This window comes from Copidosoma floridanum, unplaced genomic scaffold (assembly GCF_036245765.1).
Source record: "Copidosoma floridanum isolate Cflo_tuat_1 unplaced genomic scaffold, Cflo_Japanese_pri ptg000025l, whole genome shotgun sequence".
Taxonomy (NCBI): domain Eukaryota; kingdom Metazoa; phylum Arthropoda; class Insecta; order Hymenoptera; family Encyrtidae; genus Copidosoma; species Copidosoma floridanum.
In genome coordinates, this window is record NW_028321902.1 from 384,284 (window position 1) to 405,405 (window position 21,122).

The window sequence follows — 21,122 nt, forward strand, 5'->3', positions numbered from 1 at the left end:
TGTTTTATTAACAAATTTTTAACAAATTGTGTTGTGTGACTGTGTTTAGCTTCTAGAGAGTTAAACTAATGTGTCAACATTACTCACACATTATTATGTAAGTGTGTAGTACTACAACTTTTTAATAACATTTATATAATCTCATGATTTCACCACTTCAAAGAAAGCAAGATCTATTTATTTGTAGAAAATTTTTTTACTTTATTAAAGAATGTTTAATCATTAATTTTGTACTATAAGTGAGCTTGTTTACAAGTAAATATTTTATCACACACGTTATATTTTCTGTTTCCTCAAACGTGAAACTATTTTTTGTTTTCTTTATAATCTCTCGATAACGTTTTATCATTAACATTTTATTTCTTTACCAAAAAAAAAAAAAAAAAAACAAAAAAAAAAAAACGTTTAGAGCAAACAAGCGTCAAAGTATAACGAAAACAATCCTTTGGTAGTCCAGACAACACAAGAACACTCAACAAGTTACGTTCCCATAGTTCTAGCCATGATCAAATTCATCAAATCGTCCTCTCCTAGATGCAAAATAATACCCTCTGTACAAGGATCCGGCAAACTCAATCCAATCACCTCCTCTAGTGCCATCTTAGCTGGCTCCATCATTTTCCTCCTGGTCAATCCTCTTCTGTACTGCAACGTGATCAAACAACAAAGTTTTGGAAATTCTGTGTAAAAATCACTAGCTGTAATGATCTCTTCCAGGGTTCTCCTCTTGAGCATAGAGGTGGCAATGGCTTGAGCACCATTGAACAGTACATCGCACAACGACGTTCCCCTGGCAACATTCACGTCCTTCATCTTGTCCAGCTCGAGTTCGTATCCAATCTGCAGCTGTTTGTCATTGAAAGCATGTCTGACTCTGGCCACTCCGTAGCACCTTCTGTTCTCCTCGCTGACTTCGAGGCCAAGCGCCAGGAGCTTGTGCACGTGGCCATGCAACGTGAAAAACAACGAGTTGCCTTTGTAACTGCTTGGCTGGAAGGTGTCGAGGAGATAGGTGAATGAACTCTTGCCCATTAGGTCACCAACATTAATGTCAGCACCGCACAACAACAGAGCCACTACTGCATCAACGTTGCGCTGCTGGACAGCCACGTGTAATGCCGTGCGACCATTGTAGTCACGCTCATTTATTTCATGAGCGTCTGACTCGTCCAAGTAGTTTTCGATGTTTTTTATATAAACTTTGGCAGTGCTACCGTCTTGTGGTCTAGCAGCTAAATCGTGCAGGTATCTGCGACAAGAGTCTGTCACCTCATCCGAACGATTTTTCAGCGAACGATTCATGTTGTCGACTGACGCTGGTGGTGACTTAGCTTCCAAACTGTAAAAAAGATCATTTTTTTCTTTATTCAGTTTTCGAGTTTTAGAAACAACGTTAAATGTTGGCAACAGCAGATCTTATCATTATTAGTAAATAAAGAACATCTCAATCATTGTCAAAAACTTTGTAGACTCTTAGGAAAATATTTCACACTTTCGAAGGGAGAAACAAATTCGCAAAACGTCGTAACTTTGCCAAACAATTAAAAATCATCAACACACAAAAATACAACAAGTATCACTCATTGTTTCCACCTAACCTGTCATCGCTCCGATCCACAACCTCGACCATCGTAATCGTCACCCTCGTCTCCTCCTGGTCATCAGTTTTTCAAAGCGTCTCTCGTTTTTCGACTTTTCGACAAATCATATATCTACTAATCTTGAAAAAAGAGGAATTGTCAACACTATATATAGGTCCTATAAGTATATTAAAATGCACTGATGCACAACAAGTGTGTGTAATGATCACTAGCAGAAGTCTTTTAATGATGACGCTGGGAAAAAAAACAACACATGTGCGCGCGCACGTAACGAATTTCCAACAATCACCGCATACAGTGACGCAGTGCCGCAGCAGTATATACTTGCCTTAAATTGCTATCAGAATTCAGAGCTGTATACCTGTATATACTTGTGTATCATTCTCTCTCTTTCTGCAGTAAAATTCTCTCTCTCTACAACAGTCTCCGATCGCCGGTTAAAGCTCATCAGGTAAAGCCGTGAATTACGGGGTGTGTGGAGTGTTATTGTGTGCAGTGTAACGACTAATCTACAAGGACCGGACTCTCATTTCCCGTAAGTACCATTTCTCTGGTTATCGCTCTACCCTGTGATCAACCCCCGCGGACGTGCTCTCCAAAACTCGTCGCCGCGAAGCGTCGTGCCTCTATAACCTCCGAAAGGCCGCGCAGGGAAAAGCGAGCGAGAGAGAGGCGTCCATCTTCTTTTTTTTTTCCCCCTGCGATATTCACGAAACCCAGTGCACGCGTGTCCACCTCCAAACGGTAACGTCGTCTCGGCTGCAATTCCTCGCGAGCAACAGTGAGTTTTTTTTTTGCTATTCACTGTTAACTGTTTTCTTTTTTTTTGCGATATGTTGCGTGTTATTGTCATGTAGTTGTCTACCGGCAGGACGCATAACCTTATTCGAGCGCAACCCCCCTCCCCCTCCTACCCCTATCCTCTGAGCAATTTTTCTTTTATTACGGATGATCGTGCAATTTTCTTGAAGTCGATGCTTTTTTCGTTCTACGTCGCTTATTTTCATTACATTCTAAAACTTCACTGTGTGTTATCACACACTTATTTTCATTCATCCACATATACTTGGTTACTTTAGTGCAAGTACACACACATCCACTATCTTAAAAGAGAGAGAGGGAGAGAGCGAGCCTTTTCTTTTGGGGGATATATTTTGAGGATACTGGAAAGCTAACGACTTTTATGAAAACGCTCGGAACGAAAACAAAAACACCGGAGTGATGTATTTCACTGTTGACTGTATATAATTTTGTGCATCGAAGTTAAAGTGGATACCTACTTGTCTTGTGTGTTATGTTTTTGGAAAATATACCTAGGTTTTTAAAATAAGTACTTTGGTGTGTAGAGACACTTTGAGTTTTCAAACCAAGGTGCTTCTAAATTTGACTTCCGTGGCATGTGTTGTAGCACCGGTTAAAATAAACTTCCTTTTTCTTTAAAGTGTAAATGAAATTGGATAATATTTAGAAATACACGTATGTTACAGACGATTTTTGTCCTGCTTTGCAAGCAACGATTGCAAGGTACTAACATCATGAATATGTGATAGAAAAACGTGAAACATTAAATATCATATATTTGTTTCAGTTAACAGCAAGCAGTACCTTTTCTTCAGTTGACGCCCGCGGAAGACAAACTTAACTCGGCAAAATGAACATGAGCTTGGAGGATATAATTAATCGGAACAAGGGCGGCAGGTCTCGCGGTGGCAGACGCGGCAGTGGCCCGCCACGATCCATCGGCAGCGGTCCCAGGCGAGGTCCATCCTCGATTCGCGGTAGTAGCATGCGCAAGCCTGGCGGCGGTGTGATACGCGGTCGCGGCCGGGGTGGTATAACCCGGCGAAGCACCTCAAGCTTCGGTGGTCGTAGCAGCTCAAGCTTCGGTGGTCGCAGCAGCTCAAGCTTCGGTGGTCGCAGCAGCTCAACCTTCGGTGGTCGCAGCAGGCCCTCCGCCAGTGTGAAGCGCGAGGCCTTTTTGGGCAGTAGTAGCTCGTCGAGCTCCCTCTCGCGCAAGTACGGCGCCGACGCGACCAAGCTCATTGTCTCGAATCTAGACTTTGGCGTCACGGATTCGGACATCCTCGAGCTTTTCAGCGAATTTGGGCCCCTCAAGTCTGCGGGAGTGCATTACGACAGATCAGGCCGATCGCTCGGGTCTGCCGATCTCATCTTCGAGAGGAGAGCTGACGCCATCAAGGTGCGTACATCAGATTACACCGTAAAAATTTCCCGTAAATCTAACAAAAGTTGTTTCTTGTTTACAGGCAATGAAACAGTACAATGGCGTGCCACTGGACGGTCGTGAGATGAACATACAGCTGGCAACATCAGAGATCCCGGGAATCAGCCCACGGGGTTCTCGTATTGGTGGTAGCAGTTTCAGGTCACGCGGCAGTTCAATGAGCCGCAGTCGTCGCGGTGGTCCGCCAATACGCAGAGGAGCTCCACGAGGTCGCGGTGGCAAGCCAGGAGCCGGACGAGGCCGGGAGCCCAGGAAGCAGCCCACTGCCGAGGAATTGGACGCTGAATTGGAAGAGTACGTCAAGAGCAAGGTGCCGAACTCGGAAGGAGCTTAATTTTATGTCTGAAAAGTTTTGACCAGCACTCGGGACTTGTCAGCGCCGTCATATTAGCGTTATTATGATTATTAATAGTAATAATTTCTTTTTTCTTGTAACTTCTTGTCATATATTTTTTGCGTTTTGTAAATATTAGGAGAAACGACGGCGCTGATCTCCTGATAATTCTATGCGTTAGCTAAGGGCGATTGTGAAGACGAGAGCCAATTTTTTTTAGAATTAAATAAGTATACATGTATAGCGAAAAAGTGCGATGGGGAGAGATTGATAGTGGCAACTAAAGATGAGTAAAAAATTTTTCTTTTATAATTTTACCAATAGCTCGTATTTAAATACGCGTTGAGAAAAAAAGCAATTGTCTTGTAATGTAGATTTGTTTGGTAGTTGTGCTATTATTTTATCAACATTTACTTGTGTTTATTTTAAAAAAGAAAACAAAAAAAGAACGTCTTGTAGTGAGATCATCTTGACATAGTTCATTTTTTAACAAAGTAGATGATTGATGAGCTCTCCGCGATCTGATGGTTAAAATAAGAACTTTTTTAAAAGGATTAGTCTTACAAGCCACCAAATATCTATAGTATCTTTAAATTGGTTATGACTATCAGTTTAATCAAATCATATGCATCATGTTGCGAACCACTTGAACCGTAAAATGGTTTATCTTGAAAAAAACAATTTTCGTAATTTTTTAATATTAACTTACTATAACTTTTGAAATAAATTGTATTGTTATTGCATATAACGATCTGGTATGCACCATTCCTTCTATGTAATTTAATAATGAACATTCTAAAATAAAAGTATAAAGACAAGTTGTTGAATTATTGTCCTCTACTTTAATTGAATGAGTAAACGACGAACGAGTGATAATCACATTTTAATCAGCCCTACAAGTACATCCTAACTTCTAAGCCAATTTTTTTTATTTATCAAAAATACATACTGCAATCACCAGAGTTCTAAAATAATAAACTCCTGAATGAAACAAAATATAAATTTATTCCTCAATGAAAATTTTAATTTATATAGTACTTAATTAAGCTTACTTATTTGTTAAATAATTTTACAATTAAAGAAAAAAGTACAATCGTTAACTAAAACTTTTTAAATAAATAAAAAGTTTTTAACTGGTAATTGAAAAATTAAGTTCCTAGTTAATCTGTAATTTAACTAAGATTTGATTAAATTTTTATTAGAACCCTGCCAATAAAATACTTGATAGAGTATATTTTTTATTTAATTTGATACTTTATTCCTGATGGTAGGGAGAAAATAGTTTTTCTTATTATTTACTATGAATTAAATAAAAATCGCATTGACTTGTTTCATCAAAGTAAACGTAATTTTCTTCTTAATCTCATAAATAAAAATAACATCGATAAACAATAGGAAGAAATTATCCCTGATAAGTTGTCATTTTTTTTTTTTTTTTTTTTTTTTCTTATTTTAACTTACTTCAATTAAAAATACTTTTAACAATCACGACGACTATAGAATGAACATATTGATAGCGCGTTGTGATGACAACATTGCTCAGGTGTAGTTTGCAGACGCTTCGTTATTTTTTAATAAATAAAAAAAGAAACGACCAAGTGAATTGCAATTCTACAAAAATTTAATATCTTTATTTTAACCTTTAAAAAAAGCGTTAAATGTTTTTTCGCTGTATCTTTTATAGAAGTCCTTTACAAAGATATATCGTTTTTTGTTTTTAATAAATAAGGAGTACTTAACGGTCTCTTTCCCCATGAAAAATCAATTTCTGCAATATATATTTTTAAAATTTATGTGCGCTCTGATTTGCTCTCGCGGTCGATAAGAACGTCCACCTACAATACCTACATAAGGTTAATCGGACCATTTTATCAACCGCGTCGATCTCTCGATACCTATCGAACGCGTGTCGACCTCTCGACTCAGAATCTCGGAAATATATGCATATGCTGACGCACATGGCGTGGCGGGAGTCAACTCTCTCGGGTTGTTGGCATATCGTGGGTGTTAAATACACTCTCACTCCGAGAATTCTCATAATGCAAAAAGCCCACCAAGCTAACGTGTTCGTATATACACACACACACACACACGCCGCTGCGCTGCAGATAATACCATAGAGATATAGAGTGCGCTAGAAGCTGATCTCTGGCTGAATACAGCGGTACGGTAAAAGAAAGAGATGGTTGCCGAGTGTCCTCTCCATCTCTTTCTAGCTGAGCGCTGTGATTGGCTGATGCTCAAGAGGCAATAACCTATGTCAGTAACTGCCGCTGACGGCCAGAAAACCCCCTTGAGCAGCAGCCAATCACAGCACTCTGCTAGAAAGAGATGGAGAGGACACTCTCGGCGACCATCTCTTTCTTTTACCGTATCGCTCCCCCTCACGTACATTAGTGTAATCAGCGGCATCAGCGCACTCTATCCTTACATCTCTATGGATAATACAGTCGAATCGAGTCAGCCTCGAAATACGTACTACTCCGCGCAGAGAGAGTGTGTGCTCTCCCGGGTCCCGGTTGTCGTCCACGTCCATACGCTGCACGTTCGTCGCGCGAGTGTATACACCTACATGAACCAAGTGCCGGACAGCGCAGTTGGGTATACTGGCCACGGACCCTAACTTCGTGGCGTGTGTAGTTTTTTTTTTTGTTGTATTCTCTCTTCTTACGTTTTTTTGGGTGAGAAGAAACAAAAAAAAATATAATTCCCGGAGTGCGTTTGATAAGTAACTACAAGCATAAAAGTTCTTCCTCGAGCCCCATATAGTATATCACTGTACACGCACACCCAACCTCGGAGAGATAGTTGAGCGTTAAACGCGAGTGCGCGCGTGATACATCCTCTTTATCCTCTTGCGGAGAGCATCTTCGAGGAATTGTAAAACGAGAGAAGGAGAAGCAAGTGTCGTCGTCGGGTTCGTTCAACAGTGCAGGGTACTTACCTAAAAGTGTGTGTGTTTGTGTGTGTGCCTACATGTTGAGTGTACGACACAAGTTGATTAATATTTTGTATGAAAAATAAGTACCTCTGTAACGCGTGTGGTTTGTAACATACAGCGGCACACAATCGGCAACAGCATTGTAGCCTGTACACGAGTGAAAGAGGTGCTTCGCCGAAGACGTCGCGTGGACAGCGGGGAAAAAAAAACGGACGCCGAGTAGTACAGGTAAATTATGGTGTATTTTTCTTGTACCTTTTCAATTTCACGTCACCCCCGGGGCTACGCATATCGTCGAAATTATACACAAGTATGTGTTACAATAACGGTAGCCAGCGTGGAAAGCGCTGATAAGGTGTGTACGGTTATACCTACACGTCCTTTTTTTTTTTTTTTTCTCAACGCCCCCTCGCGCGCTTAACATACCACCCTCCTCTTGTATATCTCTTTGAATTTTTCATCGTACAGTTTTATTTATTTTGTTTTCTTTTTTCTGTTAAACTGTGACTTGATAAAAAAAAAAAAAAAAAAAAAAAAAAAAAAAAAAAATTAGAGAGGACATCCGCACGTACGTACGGCATTCCACACCTATACATTTACACATGCTGCTTCCGACAGACAGTGTATATGTATATACTTATGTGGGTATATACCGTGTATAAATGCTTATAAATGCTATTCCACCTCCGCCTCCTCCTCTTCGCAGTTTATATCCGCCTTTAATGGACGTGTATGTACGCATACGTGTGTGTGTGTGTGTGTGTGTGTGTGTGTGTGTTGGCTTGCTTGGCTTTGCTGCTGCTGATGGTCTGCCGCGCCGCCACAGCACATATAAGCAGGAGGCGAGCAACGCCCGTGTTTTTTCTCCTCCTCCTTTTCTCTCTCTGCTGCTACTTACTGCTGATTCTTTTTCTGCTGTTGCTGTACAACTCAACTAAATGTCTTTTTAATTTTAATTTTTTTTTTCTTTCCGTAAATTTGTGTAGTAGTATCACCAAGTTTCTGATCACTTGATTTTTTTTTGTGCCTTGCTGTGCGTGTGTACCTATAAGTATACCGTGCCGGTATCTTTTTCATGCTGTCGGTGTCGAGTGTATACTTAGTGTACTTGTACACGTCATGTGCAAGCAAAGCTGGACGACTGGGTTATATATTTTTAAAGGGATCATCAGAGTGAGAGGTGAAAGTTCAAAGGAACGTGTTGTATCTTGTGGTTTATACTAAGTACACTTGGTGTGAGCAAAGTGTTGTACTTTCTTACTTATATAGATGAAGAGAATCTCTTCATCGTAAAAATATAGTAAACAAGAGGATCCAAATCATGTAATTTGGGCCTGCCAATTACATAACGAAAACAGAAACATCCTTATAAAAGATCTTATCAAAAATAATGTACTACCGCCTTATAACATAGAAAGTCTCATCGCCAAACCGAACACTGTTGTGTGCGCAGCGATTTGTAGGTTTGTCAAAAACTGTGATCTAAAAATCTAAGACACTGTCCAATCAAATGTTTAAACGAATTATAACCAACTATCGACTGATTAGAATTAACATACCTACAAACTATATTTTATTTAAAATTTAGCTAAGTATAATGTACCAAATATTACTCTTCACATTATACACTGTATTGTACTACATGTAAGATACCCAAACCTAACGTATATACATCAATTTTCCAAATAAACGAAGTGTACATACTCCTGATGAAGTCAGTACACTTAAATATAAAAAAAAAAAAAAAAAAAACTTACATAGATGAAAGATATTTAATCTGAATTGCAGTGTCATTCGTTGGGTGTCTTCTGCTGCTGTTTGCTGCCGGACGTTTTTGTGTGAGTCAATGCTTAGAGCTTAATTGCATTATAATGTTATTTTAATTTACGATGGTTTTTTTTTTTCTCTCTCTAAATTAAGTTGACTTAGTATAAAAAAAAAGTGTTGATCTGCAGAAAATTCAATGTTTAAGTTCTTGAGATCGCATAGTTTGTATATTATGATTTGATTCATGAAATGATATGCTGCATGTTGTGTTTTACAACGCATTGAATGGACATAATAAAATTAAGTACAGTTAAGCATCTTTTTGTTAAATACCAATATATCTAATGATGTTTTTAGTTGAATATTGAAATTTTTTATTATCAAAGAATAATAATGTGTACTTTGCCAGGTAAAATTTATTATTGCTGAAACATAAGCATACCAGTAAAACAGCAACACAACTATTTCAAGTTGTTCATGTCACAAATTCGTCTGAAATTCATCATATTTCAAGTGTGATGGAAATATCATGTCAGCCACAAGCTGCAATCTTTAATTTGTATGTGCATGGAACTGCTTACTATTGTCTATTTGTGCTTGAATAATATTTATTTTGTAATTTACTTACTAAATTTATATTTTAACATTGAATAACATCTGTTATATAAATCTTCGCATTTAAAAAAAATTGTATGAGAAAAATCTTATCACATGATAAGTTTTGAACAAATTATTCTCACTACTTGAAGAATATAATCTAATTATTATTAGTAAGAGAGAGGTTGCATTCATTCTGCACTTTATGATACTTTTTTTTTTCTTCACAAAAGAAAAAAAAATTCTGTAGCTCCACTATACTTATTTTTTCTGTCCCTACGTCTTTTTCCTTGACTTTCTTTTCCCCACATTGTTATTACACTTGCAGTCTTTTTTTTTTTTTTTTTTCGAATACGATCATATTACAAAAATGCACGACAATCTTTCCATGAAATGAAAAAATTTTCACTTTTCAATTACTTTTCTGCTAGGAAAAGTTTAAAAAACTAAATCTAGTTGTATTATCATATCCAATTAAAAGTTTTGACCTCATGAATTTACATCATCAAAGCAGTAGATTGATTATTCGATGGCATCTCGCAAAAGTAGATTGCTACCCTTTTGCAGAAAATAAATCACTTACCCACGTTATTTCAACCCCATTGAAACAAACAAAAAATAAATAAATTGACAAAGGCAATTTCAACAGAAAAAAACGTCACTTTAGCAAATGATATTTCTTTCTGTCATTTCAATTGTCAAGAGATATTATTATTATTATTATTTTACAACCGCAGCAGCATCCACGATACCGCATACTATATAAAGTATAATAAGACTGTAAGGGTGTACTAACGAGCCTAGAGGTGTAATAGACAACTGACTCTTGGATGACGTGCAAGCAAGTGCACATAAAAGGGAATCGTGATTCATTTGGATTTATTGGTAACAGTTTAGTCACATATTTTGTTTTTCTTCAAGTCTGTAAGAACAACATAATGGCTCACTTGTTTTTTAAAAAATTTAGAAATTCGGATTTAAGTAGTAGGAAAACTTTTTTTTCTGTAGAAAGAAAAGAAAAATGGGTACCTAAGGTACGAAAACCTTGACTTTGACAAAGTTCATTAAAAATAAAAATAAAAAAGTCTTTCCAATCCAAGTACCATTCAGATCGCTACATCCCAAACACTGCACTTTGCATCAATACACAAGTGCAACGTCTACTCTCCAAGAAGAGGTCGATGCTACTTTTCTCCCCCATAAAAAAAAACTTCTTTCTCCTTCTGCTCTGCTATACCGTCTTTTCTTATCAGCCCAACAAGCTGCCATCATATATACCCACCGCGTTTGTTTTGCGCCTCTTGAGAAGTGAAACAAAAAACTCTTCTTATCCAGCTCAGCTGCTGCGCTGTCTGTCCAGGCTCTCGTCACTCGCAGCAGACGCTGGGTATGGATTTCTTTTTCCTCACCGCTCGATTCTTATCGAGGCGAATTTTTAGTCAGGGAAATCAAAATTATTTTGGTTCTATTGTTTTTTTTTTTTTTTTTTAATGGAGAGAGATTTTTTTCAAGCGTACTATTTGTAATTCGAATTTAATTTCCAAGACTTATTTTATACATTTTTTTACAGATAGTGGATATTTTAACATTAAAATTAATTTAGAGCTAAAATCTTGGTTACAATTTTTTATAAAAAAAATAATGTAAATACCAGTGCTCAATTGAATGCATTTGATAAAAAAAAAAAAGTTTCGTCAGGCATTAAATTTTTTTTGAAGTAACGCAGTGATGTTGTGATAAGAAGCCCAAGTAAACGTTAAAAAATCGCGAAAACTTCAGAAAGCTACATATTAACAAAGGAAAACGACGTCACGACATTTTTGACAAAGGCACAAGGTGCGTGTCTCGTTTTTTTTTTTTTTTTTTTTTTTTTTTTTTTTTTTTTTTTTCCTTGATGCTACTTGACGTTGGCATTTCTATTCCATAATTTTTTTTATTTATCATTGGAAAGAATGTTTATAAAATTTGAAAATATTTGGGGAGTGGTGATCATATTTTACTATTTTTTTTCAATTTAATGGCTGCAAAAATGTTACATGTGCCTTTATTGTTACCTACAAGTTATATTATTTCATGTGTTTATGCAAAAGAACACATATAATTTATCTTCATCTTAAAAAAGTCAATCTAGATAAATCATATTATCTAAGCAATTTTTTTTTACCTAGTAAAATATGTGTCATCATAGTAGTTTTCACTGTGCATAACACCCCGGTCTCTCAACTTACTCTTTACAATAAAATTTCAGTTTTCATCTCAATTTATCTAAAAATAACTTTAATGATTGTTAATAAAAGATCTCGTAAAATTATTTTACAATCTCATCTATTTTGATTAATGTATTTTTTTTTATCAAAAAAATGTTTGTCTTAGGAAAAGTAAAAAAATCTCACCGTCGAAACTCTTTTAACCTCCAACGAACCTTGTTCCGGCCGGCCCACAGTCGCAGACGAAAAACTTTGACGCCTTATCTCCCCTTCGTTGATTTCTGTCGGTTAATTCACTTCAACTACGAAGAGGCGTTTTGGCTGTACTAAAGTTGGCGCAAGTACACCGTGAAAATAGATTTTTTTCTTCTTATTCAATTTCTTTTTTTCTTCGGTAAAATTAATTCAGTTGGGCTGGTTGAAGGAAATTTTTTCCCAAATCAATACAAAGTTGTTGTTCACTATTGAATATTCAGAAGGAAATTTTTTTTATCGTTTTCTACGTTGACTTAAAAAATTGCCATTTGCATACCAAATGTCATATTATTCAGCCAAGTTTTGACCAATTATTTTAATTACTTCTCGAAAAACTTATAAGTTTATTGAGAGTGCGGAAACACGCGAAAGGGTAATCTAACAGAAGAAACAATTACCATAGCCTTGATTAGAAAAGAAAACTTGATAACATAGGTAATTAAAAAAGGTGCAATTTTATTACTTTATATTTTTAATTTGTCAAATAATTTTTTTAGTATTTTCATTCGTAAATTCTCTTTTGATACTAAAAAAACACATTATTTCAAGTACGTCCGTACTTTCTCTTTCCTATTATTTAAGTAGTCGAATAATATTTCTTTTGTTATTACGAATAATTTTCATAACGTCAAGAGATTTTTTAGATAAATAAAGAATTAGAACTAGATATTATGTGCGATGATAAATGTTTAGTGATATTAAATATTAAATCTAATAGAAATTATTGAAGATTAATGTCTGCACCTGTGATAGTGATTTTTTGCGATTTTTTGTGTATCAGAGCAAGAGTAAAGTTTTCTAATTTCAATCGTTTCGAAAATTTTTAGGCCACCTTGCTATGCTTTACTATGAGACACAATAAAGATTTTCATATATCGTTGAGAGTACGTAATTGCACTTATTACACAGATGTTAAAAATACATCACTATGAGGAAAATGTAATCCTTCAAAATACAAAATGCGATAACAGACATACGCATTTGTGTTAGCCATTGATACATAAAAGATAAAAAATATTCACAATATTATTTTGTGTAAAATAGTTAGGGACAAAAAGTAGAAGAGATAAAAAAAATGTGTAAAATGATGTGTATAGTTACCCATGACTTGGCTTGGCTCGTTACAATACAATGACTCACTGGGCTTTTTCCTGTGTCAGGAAATATATAACGCTTCAATATACATATACAGAGTAACAGGAAGAGAGAGATAGAGACAGAGGCAATATCGTTCATTCCACAGTCGTCGTCGATGGTATTGACTGTTTCACGCCTTTTCTTTTCTCTTTACTCCTATCGACTTTTCATTTTCTTATATTTTCTGCTTTTCAGCCGTCTGCTGCTGCTACTGATATTCACTCAGTGCAACCTTTATTCTGAAAAAGTTTTTAAATTTTTCTTACCTCTTTTCTTTATTTTCTCCCAAATTTCGTAACAATAAATAGATTTTGGTTTGCTTACAAAGAGATTTGTATGGAATATTCAGATTATATTTGTATTTTTGATATGTTTTTTAAAATAATGTAGTGATGGTCAAAAATACTCGAAACTAAGGCATCATTAAAAATGATAGTTGTAGGAGTAAAATTTATTAAAGAAAATTTTGCCTTTATTCATAATAAAAAATTATTCTTAAATTTTTTTACACAAATACTTTTTGATTTCTAAAAAGTTTTGGATTTTAATTTTTATCAATACAATACAATTGTTCCTTTCATTATATTTTTACCAATTTTTAATTAAAATGTTTCCTCTAAATCGAGTTACGTAAGTACAACTTGACATAAATTGTTACCATTAGAGAGAAGGTCTTTGCATATAAAGTGAAATTCGTCGCTGGAAACTCAGAAATGTCTCCTTAAAATTAAATTGATACAGAACGATACGAATCTGTCTACTGTATATAAATGTTACAATACTTTTATTTCAATATCATACGATATAAAAGTTTACTGTATTAACCAAAAAGTATTGTTAAACAAGTCGTATATTTGATAACAATGATTAAGCGATTTTTTCTATCTATTAAGGGAAAATATTTTACAGTATATCAATTTTGTTCCAACGACCATTAAATTTTTTTTCTATAGTGTTATTTAATTTCCTTACTGTAAATAGATACATAAAATGTGTTATCGTTCCCCGATAAACAAATTTAGAACAAGAATTGGTCTTCTTTATAAATAAACTTTTTTTAGATGTGTTGCTTCTTCACAAATGAAAATAAATATTTATACAGAAAAAATACGAATTGGTATAAGATTGGTGTAAAGTTTTCAGTCCAATTTTAATTTTTTAGAATTTTTAGTTCTTATTTGTACATGAATTTATCCTTCATATTTTAGGTATAAGAAGGATTTATTTAATAAGTTTTTCTATTTTTAAAATAGAAATTACTACTTTAATGTGTGATGTATAAAATCACACTTATTCCACACTTATCGTCTTTGCTTCAATTTTTTCTCACTTTATCTCTTTCGTTAATTTCATTTAATTCTTTAGTAATTGCCACTTGATCGTATATCACTGAATTAATTTTTTTGTCTCGTCACTTTCTTTGTTGATTTTACTCTTGAAATAAGCATGATGTGATACATTTTAAAAACATACTTTATGAACTCTACATTAAACTTTAAAACTTGAACAAATTCGAGAACACATAGGTTAAATTAATTTCGTACTGATAATAATTAAAATAAATCAACTAAGACATTAGAGAAAATAATCTCTCTTAGTATTACTTCTCAATTTTTTGTTAAAATCGCATTAACTCAAATTATATTCTTCTACTCGAAATTAACTCTTGTAGTTACTAAGCTTTTCATGTAGTTGCTGTAGTTTATTGACTCCTAGAAATTTATTACTCTAAATTGCAAGGAATCTCTCGAGTTCTACATTGAAATTTTAATTTTTATGTCACACCTGCAACTTTTTGACATTGTCACCAAAAAACTCCTCCTTCTCGCGTTAAAAAAAAAGGGATACACGGGCCCATTGTACGCTATGCAAGCCACATCATGAATCAGCAAATGAAACGCGATCGGCGACAGAAGAGAACCTGACACCTTTTCGATTCCCTTCATATATGGTACCTATATGTGTTACACCAAAGTCGAAGAGGAAAAAGAAGACTTTACCGCGCACAAACTCAGTGTGTCTGTGCTCGTGTTGCATGTAAGTTGGCTCGCACACAACACCCTCGAAGATCTCGAGAACAAACACTTTATTAATTATTAAAAGGGTGAAAAAATATATATAGACTGTAAAAAATATCGTGATTATTTTCTGAAGGCATTACACGTTGGTACAAAAGAAAAGGGCTGGGTAGCAAACGCGGGACATGCATAGTATCTAAATGCAACAAAAAAAATTTACCTGCATACGCATACTAAAAAATAGAAAAGACAGCAAGCATATAGAGGGAAGTTAGAGGAGAAAAATATGAAGAAAAGGCACAAGAGAGAGAGAGAGATCCATACAAATGCGTGTATGGTTGCTCTATTGTGTTGTGTGATAATAACAAAGCGGAAGAGAGAAGAAAGTATCCTTGTCTCTCTTGTGTGAGTAACTTCAAGACGAGTCACCCACTGGACCCTTCTGCTCCTTAATACCTTTCGAGGCTTTGTCACGTTTGTTGCGTCTTTTCTTTTTTTTTTTTTTTCATTTTATATTCACCTTTAGGTCATAAGGGCATTTTAGTTGTTTTTCTCTCGAAAAGGAAATTGATATGCTTGAATAAGATGGCGTTTTCATTTTGATGAAATTAAAATATGGTCATATTATTCAATTTTTTGAAAATATTTTTTTTTTTTTTACATATTTTTCTCGTTTAATATTTAATATTCAATTAGTCCAAAAGCCTTGATAAAGAAAAAACCGTTTCATTTTTCACGCACCACCAGTGGTATAGAGAGGCCAAGAAGCGAGAGAAGGGCTATATGCACTAATTCAGCCGGTAAACATATACCTCGCGTGTTCTCGTTGTATGAACACGTAAACACTCGACAATGGAGTATCCGCATTGTGGAAGAAGAATACCGGTTTTTCCGGGGAACCATGACTCATTTTACCAACCAGATGACGATGCCTCTGTAATGCTTCGATGCACGCACATACACACACACACACACACACACGGGCGAGAGTTTCGGGAACTATGAAACGAGAAATGGGTATTCTCCTCGTAATAACTTGTACATGATCATGCTCTACAAAAAAAATTTAACAAATTTCTTCAAATCCAATGATTGTCACAAAAATCCCTTAACCCTTCCGAGCTCGATCGATCGATGGCCCAAAAGCACACGCTTTTCACGATGATGCAACCCTATTATTATCATCGCCCTCTCCTCGTTGTCGCACACATTGCACCACTTCCACCTCGACTTCCACACTCGGGCGCTCTCATTATGCAGATGTGCAGAGTACGGGGGGAGAGCAACTATACCTTACGGCAACAATGCAAACGGCGTCCCAGATAATCCTAGTCTCCCTTTCTTTCCCCTGTCCTTCGAGCCTCGTTAATGGTGTCGCACAAACGTCACGGATCGGGCCCCAACCATACACGAGGCTTCGGCAATCATGTTTGATTAACACCCCTCGGCTGGTGTAAGTAGTGAACACACTGGACATGCTTTTTATGGGTAAGGGTGTTTTGAAGGGTGATGTGAGAATCATTGCTTCGATTTGGTGTGAGATCAATGCGTTCTTCACTTTTACGATGTGATATAAATGTAGGGTTGGATAATATTGTACAAGCTTTTTAATTCAAACAAGTAAACGTACGGTATCTATGTATTAAAAAAAGACTTGATAGTATTTTTCAAGATAATAATTAAAAAAAAGAGTCGTGTCTGATACTATATTAATATTAAGTATCATGACAAAATATCTTAAAGTTAAGGTAAAACGTAGTGTATTTCAATTAAACTTTATAAATAATTCAGCTCGTAATTCAGGAACCCAAAAATGTAAGCTTGATTAAATTTTCACCTATTCGTATAGCAAAATTTTAATTTTATTAATCCAAAAAAATTTTATGTACGTTCACATTTACCTATTATACACATACCTTTGAAAATATCGATTTCTCAATGGTATACTGACTGCAGTGTCGATACTATTAATCGTACAAGTTTGTGTGCGAAGGAAACATTTGACGCATAATATTACTAGCCTTCGATTCACATCATACTACTAAAACAACCAAGTGATCACATAATGTGACTAATGTCTCATTCAAATTTTTCCTGGATGGTAAAATTATTAACTGAGTACACGTTTACTGAAGTACAGTAGACACGCGTATCTATAGTGAGCGCATGAATCACTGCCTCTTGACTGTGTAAGTAATATTTGTGTACAGGTTTTTAGTGTGATTGTACACAAGATATTTATATTTAGCTTTCATCAACAATTATAAAAGTTAAATCATGGTTAGATGAAATTAATTTTTTTTTAATGCGTCTATGTTTTAACCATCTATGTAAATCTGGTAATATTATATAATATTTTGTATTTTATGATTGGCTTGAATCATTTGAGAGAGGTTTTAATGTAAGCAAAAAATTTTGCAACGTTAGAAGAAATTCTTTTTTTCCATCTATAAAGTTTTTGATTAAAAAACATTTCTCAAATTTTTTTTATAATTTGTTTTAAATTTTGTACAAAATGTTTTTGAAGACATAAAAATGATGAGTACAAAAAAGAAATTCCATCTCATAGATGTACTTTTAAACATAAAATTAAATAATTATATCTTAAAATATTGGTTGTCCCGTGACTGAAGCCTTATTATTAGTTGTGTGATTGATGACGACTGATCACGTGACTTATTTGGCAAAATAAAAATTATCTGTTGAAATCGTAATATCATATGAAATTCAATAAGGTTACTCTATGTGATAATGATTTTAAATGATATATTTTACTTGATTGTCTTCTTAAAAGAGATAACTAGAAAAACAATTGTATTTACTTAGATAAGAGTATGAAGAATAAAAAAATATCTGTAAATAATTTTAAAAAAAATTTCAAAATAAGCAATATCGCGTGAAGCGCTTCTAACGTAACTAGTTAAAAAGAAAAAAAATTACAATTCTGGTGGAAACTTCTCAGTGAATATTTTTTAACTGCTCATCTATCACATCTGGTTCTTTATTCAAATAACTTGACAACGAAATACTGAGTTATACGAGAATTATATAAAGATATTTTACTTTTTCTTCTTTATTCTTTCTCTACACAACCATATTGCGTATCATCATCATATTCAATAATATTCCTAGCCTAATAATGCGTAGGTACACTTCGTTAAATCTAATACCGTTACATCGCGAACAACAATCCGCCATCAGCTTACTGAAACTCGCACAACGCGCAAACGGTAACACGTCACGTGTACACATTCGTTCGATTAATCTCATTTCGAAACAACAGAACAGACCAGCAGCTCAAGCGCATTCCAAATTTTGAAGGTTGAGCTTGGCGTTGCGCAACAAAACTTCGCCCCCCCCACCACCACCTCCGTCACCCTCACGCGGGATTCCTCCCCCGTGGATCGATAACTTTTTGACGGTTAATTAAACTCCCTGTTACGCAACTTTTGCGCCGAGACGACCCATACCACACATTCTGACACTGAGGGTGTGTATATATTATATGTATGTATACACACCACTTTTGTCCGTTAACTGATTAGTTTCGCGTTGCTGCTGCTGCTGCCGCTCTTAATTGCACGAATTACATAAAGTGATCACGTAAGTTCCCATTATACGGCGCAATGTCTGTACGTGGTGGCTGAAGCAGTACAGTAGTACAGAAGTTGTATACTTGTGTATGTACTTTGTTAGTTAAGAGAGCTTACCTTAGAGAAGCTTGTTTCCATGTGGTTTGTACGAGCGCGTTCCTTTGCATCAAAAAATTCTCAATTTTTCAATTATGAAGTAACGAGGAAAAGTACGGAAATTTCGCTCGTATCAAAATTCTCGAGAAAATTCCATTGCACTAAGTGGGCAACGCTATTCTACGAATAAAAAAAATTTTTTTTTTTTTAATGGTTCACCTTAATTCTGTTCAATATTTTTTTTTTTTTTTTTTTTTTTAACTAAGACATTAATTTATGTATAAAAACATTTTATTAAACAAATTTTTTTTTTAATTGAATACGTTTTCGTTTAATTATACAAATCTAATAATCGTTGGTGACACGTACAGTTTGCAAAGCTCAGCGCTTGTAATACAGTGTGAAAGTTGTTGCTTTGTACTTAAGAAGCATGCTCAATCCGATTAGCATAAATCGTGCTTTATTTTATTTTCTCTTGTCATCAACAGGTAAATTTATCTTTTTTCGCTTCGCGTAAACGCAGCAAGAATTATTGCAAACTAAATTTATTGGAATTTAATCTTTTTGTACAAATTGTGCATTAATTTTCATCGTGATAATTGTAATAAATAAAAGCAGGGATGGATATTATTTTAGCCGCGTAACTTAATTTCATCCCCTTTTTTTATGTACTTGTTACAATAATTTTTTCTGTATTGTAGTGAAACAGCAATTATATTAAAAGTACGAATATCATGTGATTGTAGTAACCAACATTCAACATTTGATGTTTCAGAATGAACAGTTTCTCGAAAGATTAAAACTAGCTGTAAATTTTTGCCGGTGGTAAAGTCTATCATGCGTAAAATACTCGAACCTTTATATTTTAATAGATATCAAACATCTGCTCTTCGCTTACTACTATTTGTAAAAAAGATGAGACTGATGCTCGCCACAATATAGGTAGTTCTATACTTACTGTTTCAAGATTTATTGTATTTTTGAGCATTATCAAAGAAGAATCCTATTTGTTTGACATTGTTATGTTAGTTTTTTTTACTATTCTCTTCTGCTTAATCGACTTTTGACATAGAAATTATTAATGACTCTAAAAAGAAATAAAATTCGAAAAAATTTCGTAATTTTCTGAATATTATAAAAATTTTTCCATAAATCTCGAACATTCACGTTACATCCTCTGTCACACGATGAATTTAATATTTTATCGAAGAAAAAAATTCGAAGGCCTGGAAAGTGATTTTCTCACTTGAACAATAATGAAAAAGAGCCGTTAATGAGCATCGGGAGCAAATTACAAGCTAACGCACGTGGGAGCTTTTTATCCCCTCAGCGCGTAGAAATATAACGGGGCTATCTATCACGATGGAAGGGACAATGATGCGGAGAGCACCGCTGCTGTGAATTTGCTTCTCATTGTTTTTTTTTTTTTTTTTTTTTTTTTTTTTTTTTTTTTTTCCAACGTATCGAAGCGACCTAAAAATTATAACGCTGTCTACACCATATCATATTTTATCCATTTTGGGATATCTAGAGAAACAGCGCCATCTGCATGGAACAAAATTGAGGAATAAATGTATAGAGCTTCTAATTTTTTTTTTTATTGTATCTTCCACGGCTAAAGTGAGTTTACGTTTTTAAGTAATTATTTCAAGAGAAAAAAATGGTTTTGTATCTGCAACAAGATAAGAGAAGAAAAGTCTTTTTACAAAAATAATACATGTGTACTGTGTGAATAAGTGCTGCATAAAGAGAATATGTATCCATGAACGTATATGACATGCGGGCATCCAATCATCAACATTGTAACGAATTAAAAAGGGTCAATGATAATGATGAGGCACCATGTGGGGTTATTGAACTGTTAGTGAGGGTTACGTAAATAGGAAACATCAGTTTATAAGTCAAAAATTAAATCTATAGATTTCCTATCGAAAACATTTTTTTTACGGATTTTAGTAGCTCAAATATCTATGTCCTCGATTTCTCCGAATTTGCTGGACTAAAACCAATACTTTACTTTTCCACTCGAAATTCCAAATTGCCTCTGTCCATTAGGATATCGTCATTTAAGCTTGGCGTCCACAGAGCGTCGCTCTGTTTGTTGACCTGCAACGTTGCAGTGGCAGGCGAAAGGAGGAGGAGAAGCAGCAGGTCTCAGCGAGCTGACCTACATGCTCGTAACCGGAAAACTACCTTTGCAGGTGGTCTTTATGTTGTATACAACAACGACGAGGAAGGGAACGTGATTTTTTTTCAAGATAATTCAGTAGTGTGTGAAACGAGGAACTTCTCAGAAATTGTATGAACAGTCGTGAAAAAGATGGTGTGAGG

At 35.0% G+C, this 21,122-nt stretch overlaps 3 protein-coding genes across 7 annotated transcripts in view; 2 read left to right on the forward strand and 1 right to left on the reverse strand.

The window, feature by feature from the left end:
* Positions 1-396: 396 nt before the first annotated feature.
* On the reverse strand, positions 397-1,804 carry LOC106641639 (uncharacterized). Its single transcript, XM_014356132.2, has 2 exons — positions 1,599-1,804; positions 397-1,339 (listed from the first exon to the last, which is right to left on the reverse strand). The coding sequence occupies exons 1-2, from the start codon at positions 1,628-1,630 to the stop codon at positions 481-483; spliced, it is 891 nt and encodes a 296-aa protein (XP_014211618.2). The 5' UTR covers positions 1,631-1,804; the 3' UTR covers positions 397-480.
* Positions 1,805-1,917: 113 nt separating this feature from the next.
* Positions 1,918-4,998, forward strand: Ref1 (RNA and export factor binding protein 1). 4 transcript variants are annotated; one of them, XM_089595398.1, is made up of 4 exons: positions 1,918-2,136; positions 3,190-3,461; positions 3,537-3,801; positions 3,869-4,998. In XM_089595398.1, exons 2-4 carry the CDS (start codon positions 3,253-3,255, stop codon positions 4,178-4,180), a joined length of 786 nt encoding a protein of 261 aa, XP_089451524.1. In that variant the 5' UTR covers positions 1,918-2,136; positions 3,190-3,252; the 3' UTR covers positions 4,181-4,998. The 4 variants fall into 4 exon arrangements, with proteins under 4 accessions (XP_089451524.1, XP_014211605.2, XP_014211607.2 ...); XM_014356119.2 differs by having other exon boundaries at positions 3,190-3,801; XM_014356121.2 differs by lacking the exon at positions 1,918-2,136 and adding an exon at positions 2,161-2,382 and having other exon boundaries at positions 3,190-3,801.
* A 1,628-nt stretch (positions 4,999-6,626) lies between these two features.
* The window catches only part of Rap1 (RAS oncogene family member Rap1), a 43,830-nt gene continuing 29,334 nt past the window's right edge, over positions 6,627-21,122 (forward strand). The window contains exons 1-2 of one of the 2 annotated variants that reach the window (XM_089595149.1): positions 6,627-7,349; positions 8,910-8,959. The gene's annotated coding sequence lies outside the window, so the exon portion shown is untranslated. The remainder of the gene's footprint in view (positions 7,350-8,909; positions 8,960-21,122) is intronic. The other variant, XM_089595150.1, reaches the window with a different exon arrangement.

Coding starts and splice junctions, on each gene's coding strand:
- Ref1 (XM_014356119.2), top strand. CDS start 3,253: ATGAACATGAGCTTGGAGGATATAATTAATCGGAACAAGGGCGGCAGG. Junction 3,802..3,868: donor GGAGAGCTGACGCCATCAAG/GTGCGTACATCA, acceptor TCTTGTTTACAG/GCAATGAAACAGTACAATGG.
- LOC106641639 (XM_014356132.2), bottom strand. CDS start 1,630: ATGGTCGAGGTTGTGGATCGGAGCGATGACAG. Junction 1,340..1,598: donor GTGGATCGGAGCGATGACAG/GTTAGGTGGAAA, acceptor TCTTTTTTACAG/TTTGGAAGCTAAGTCACCAC.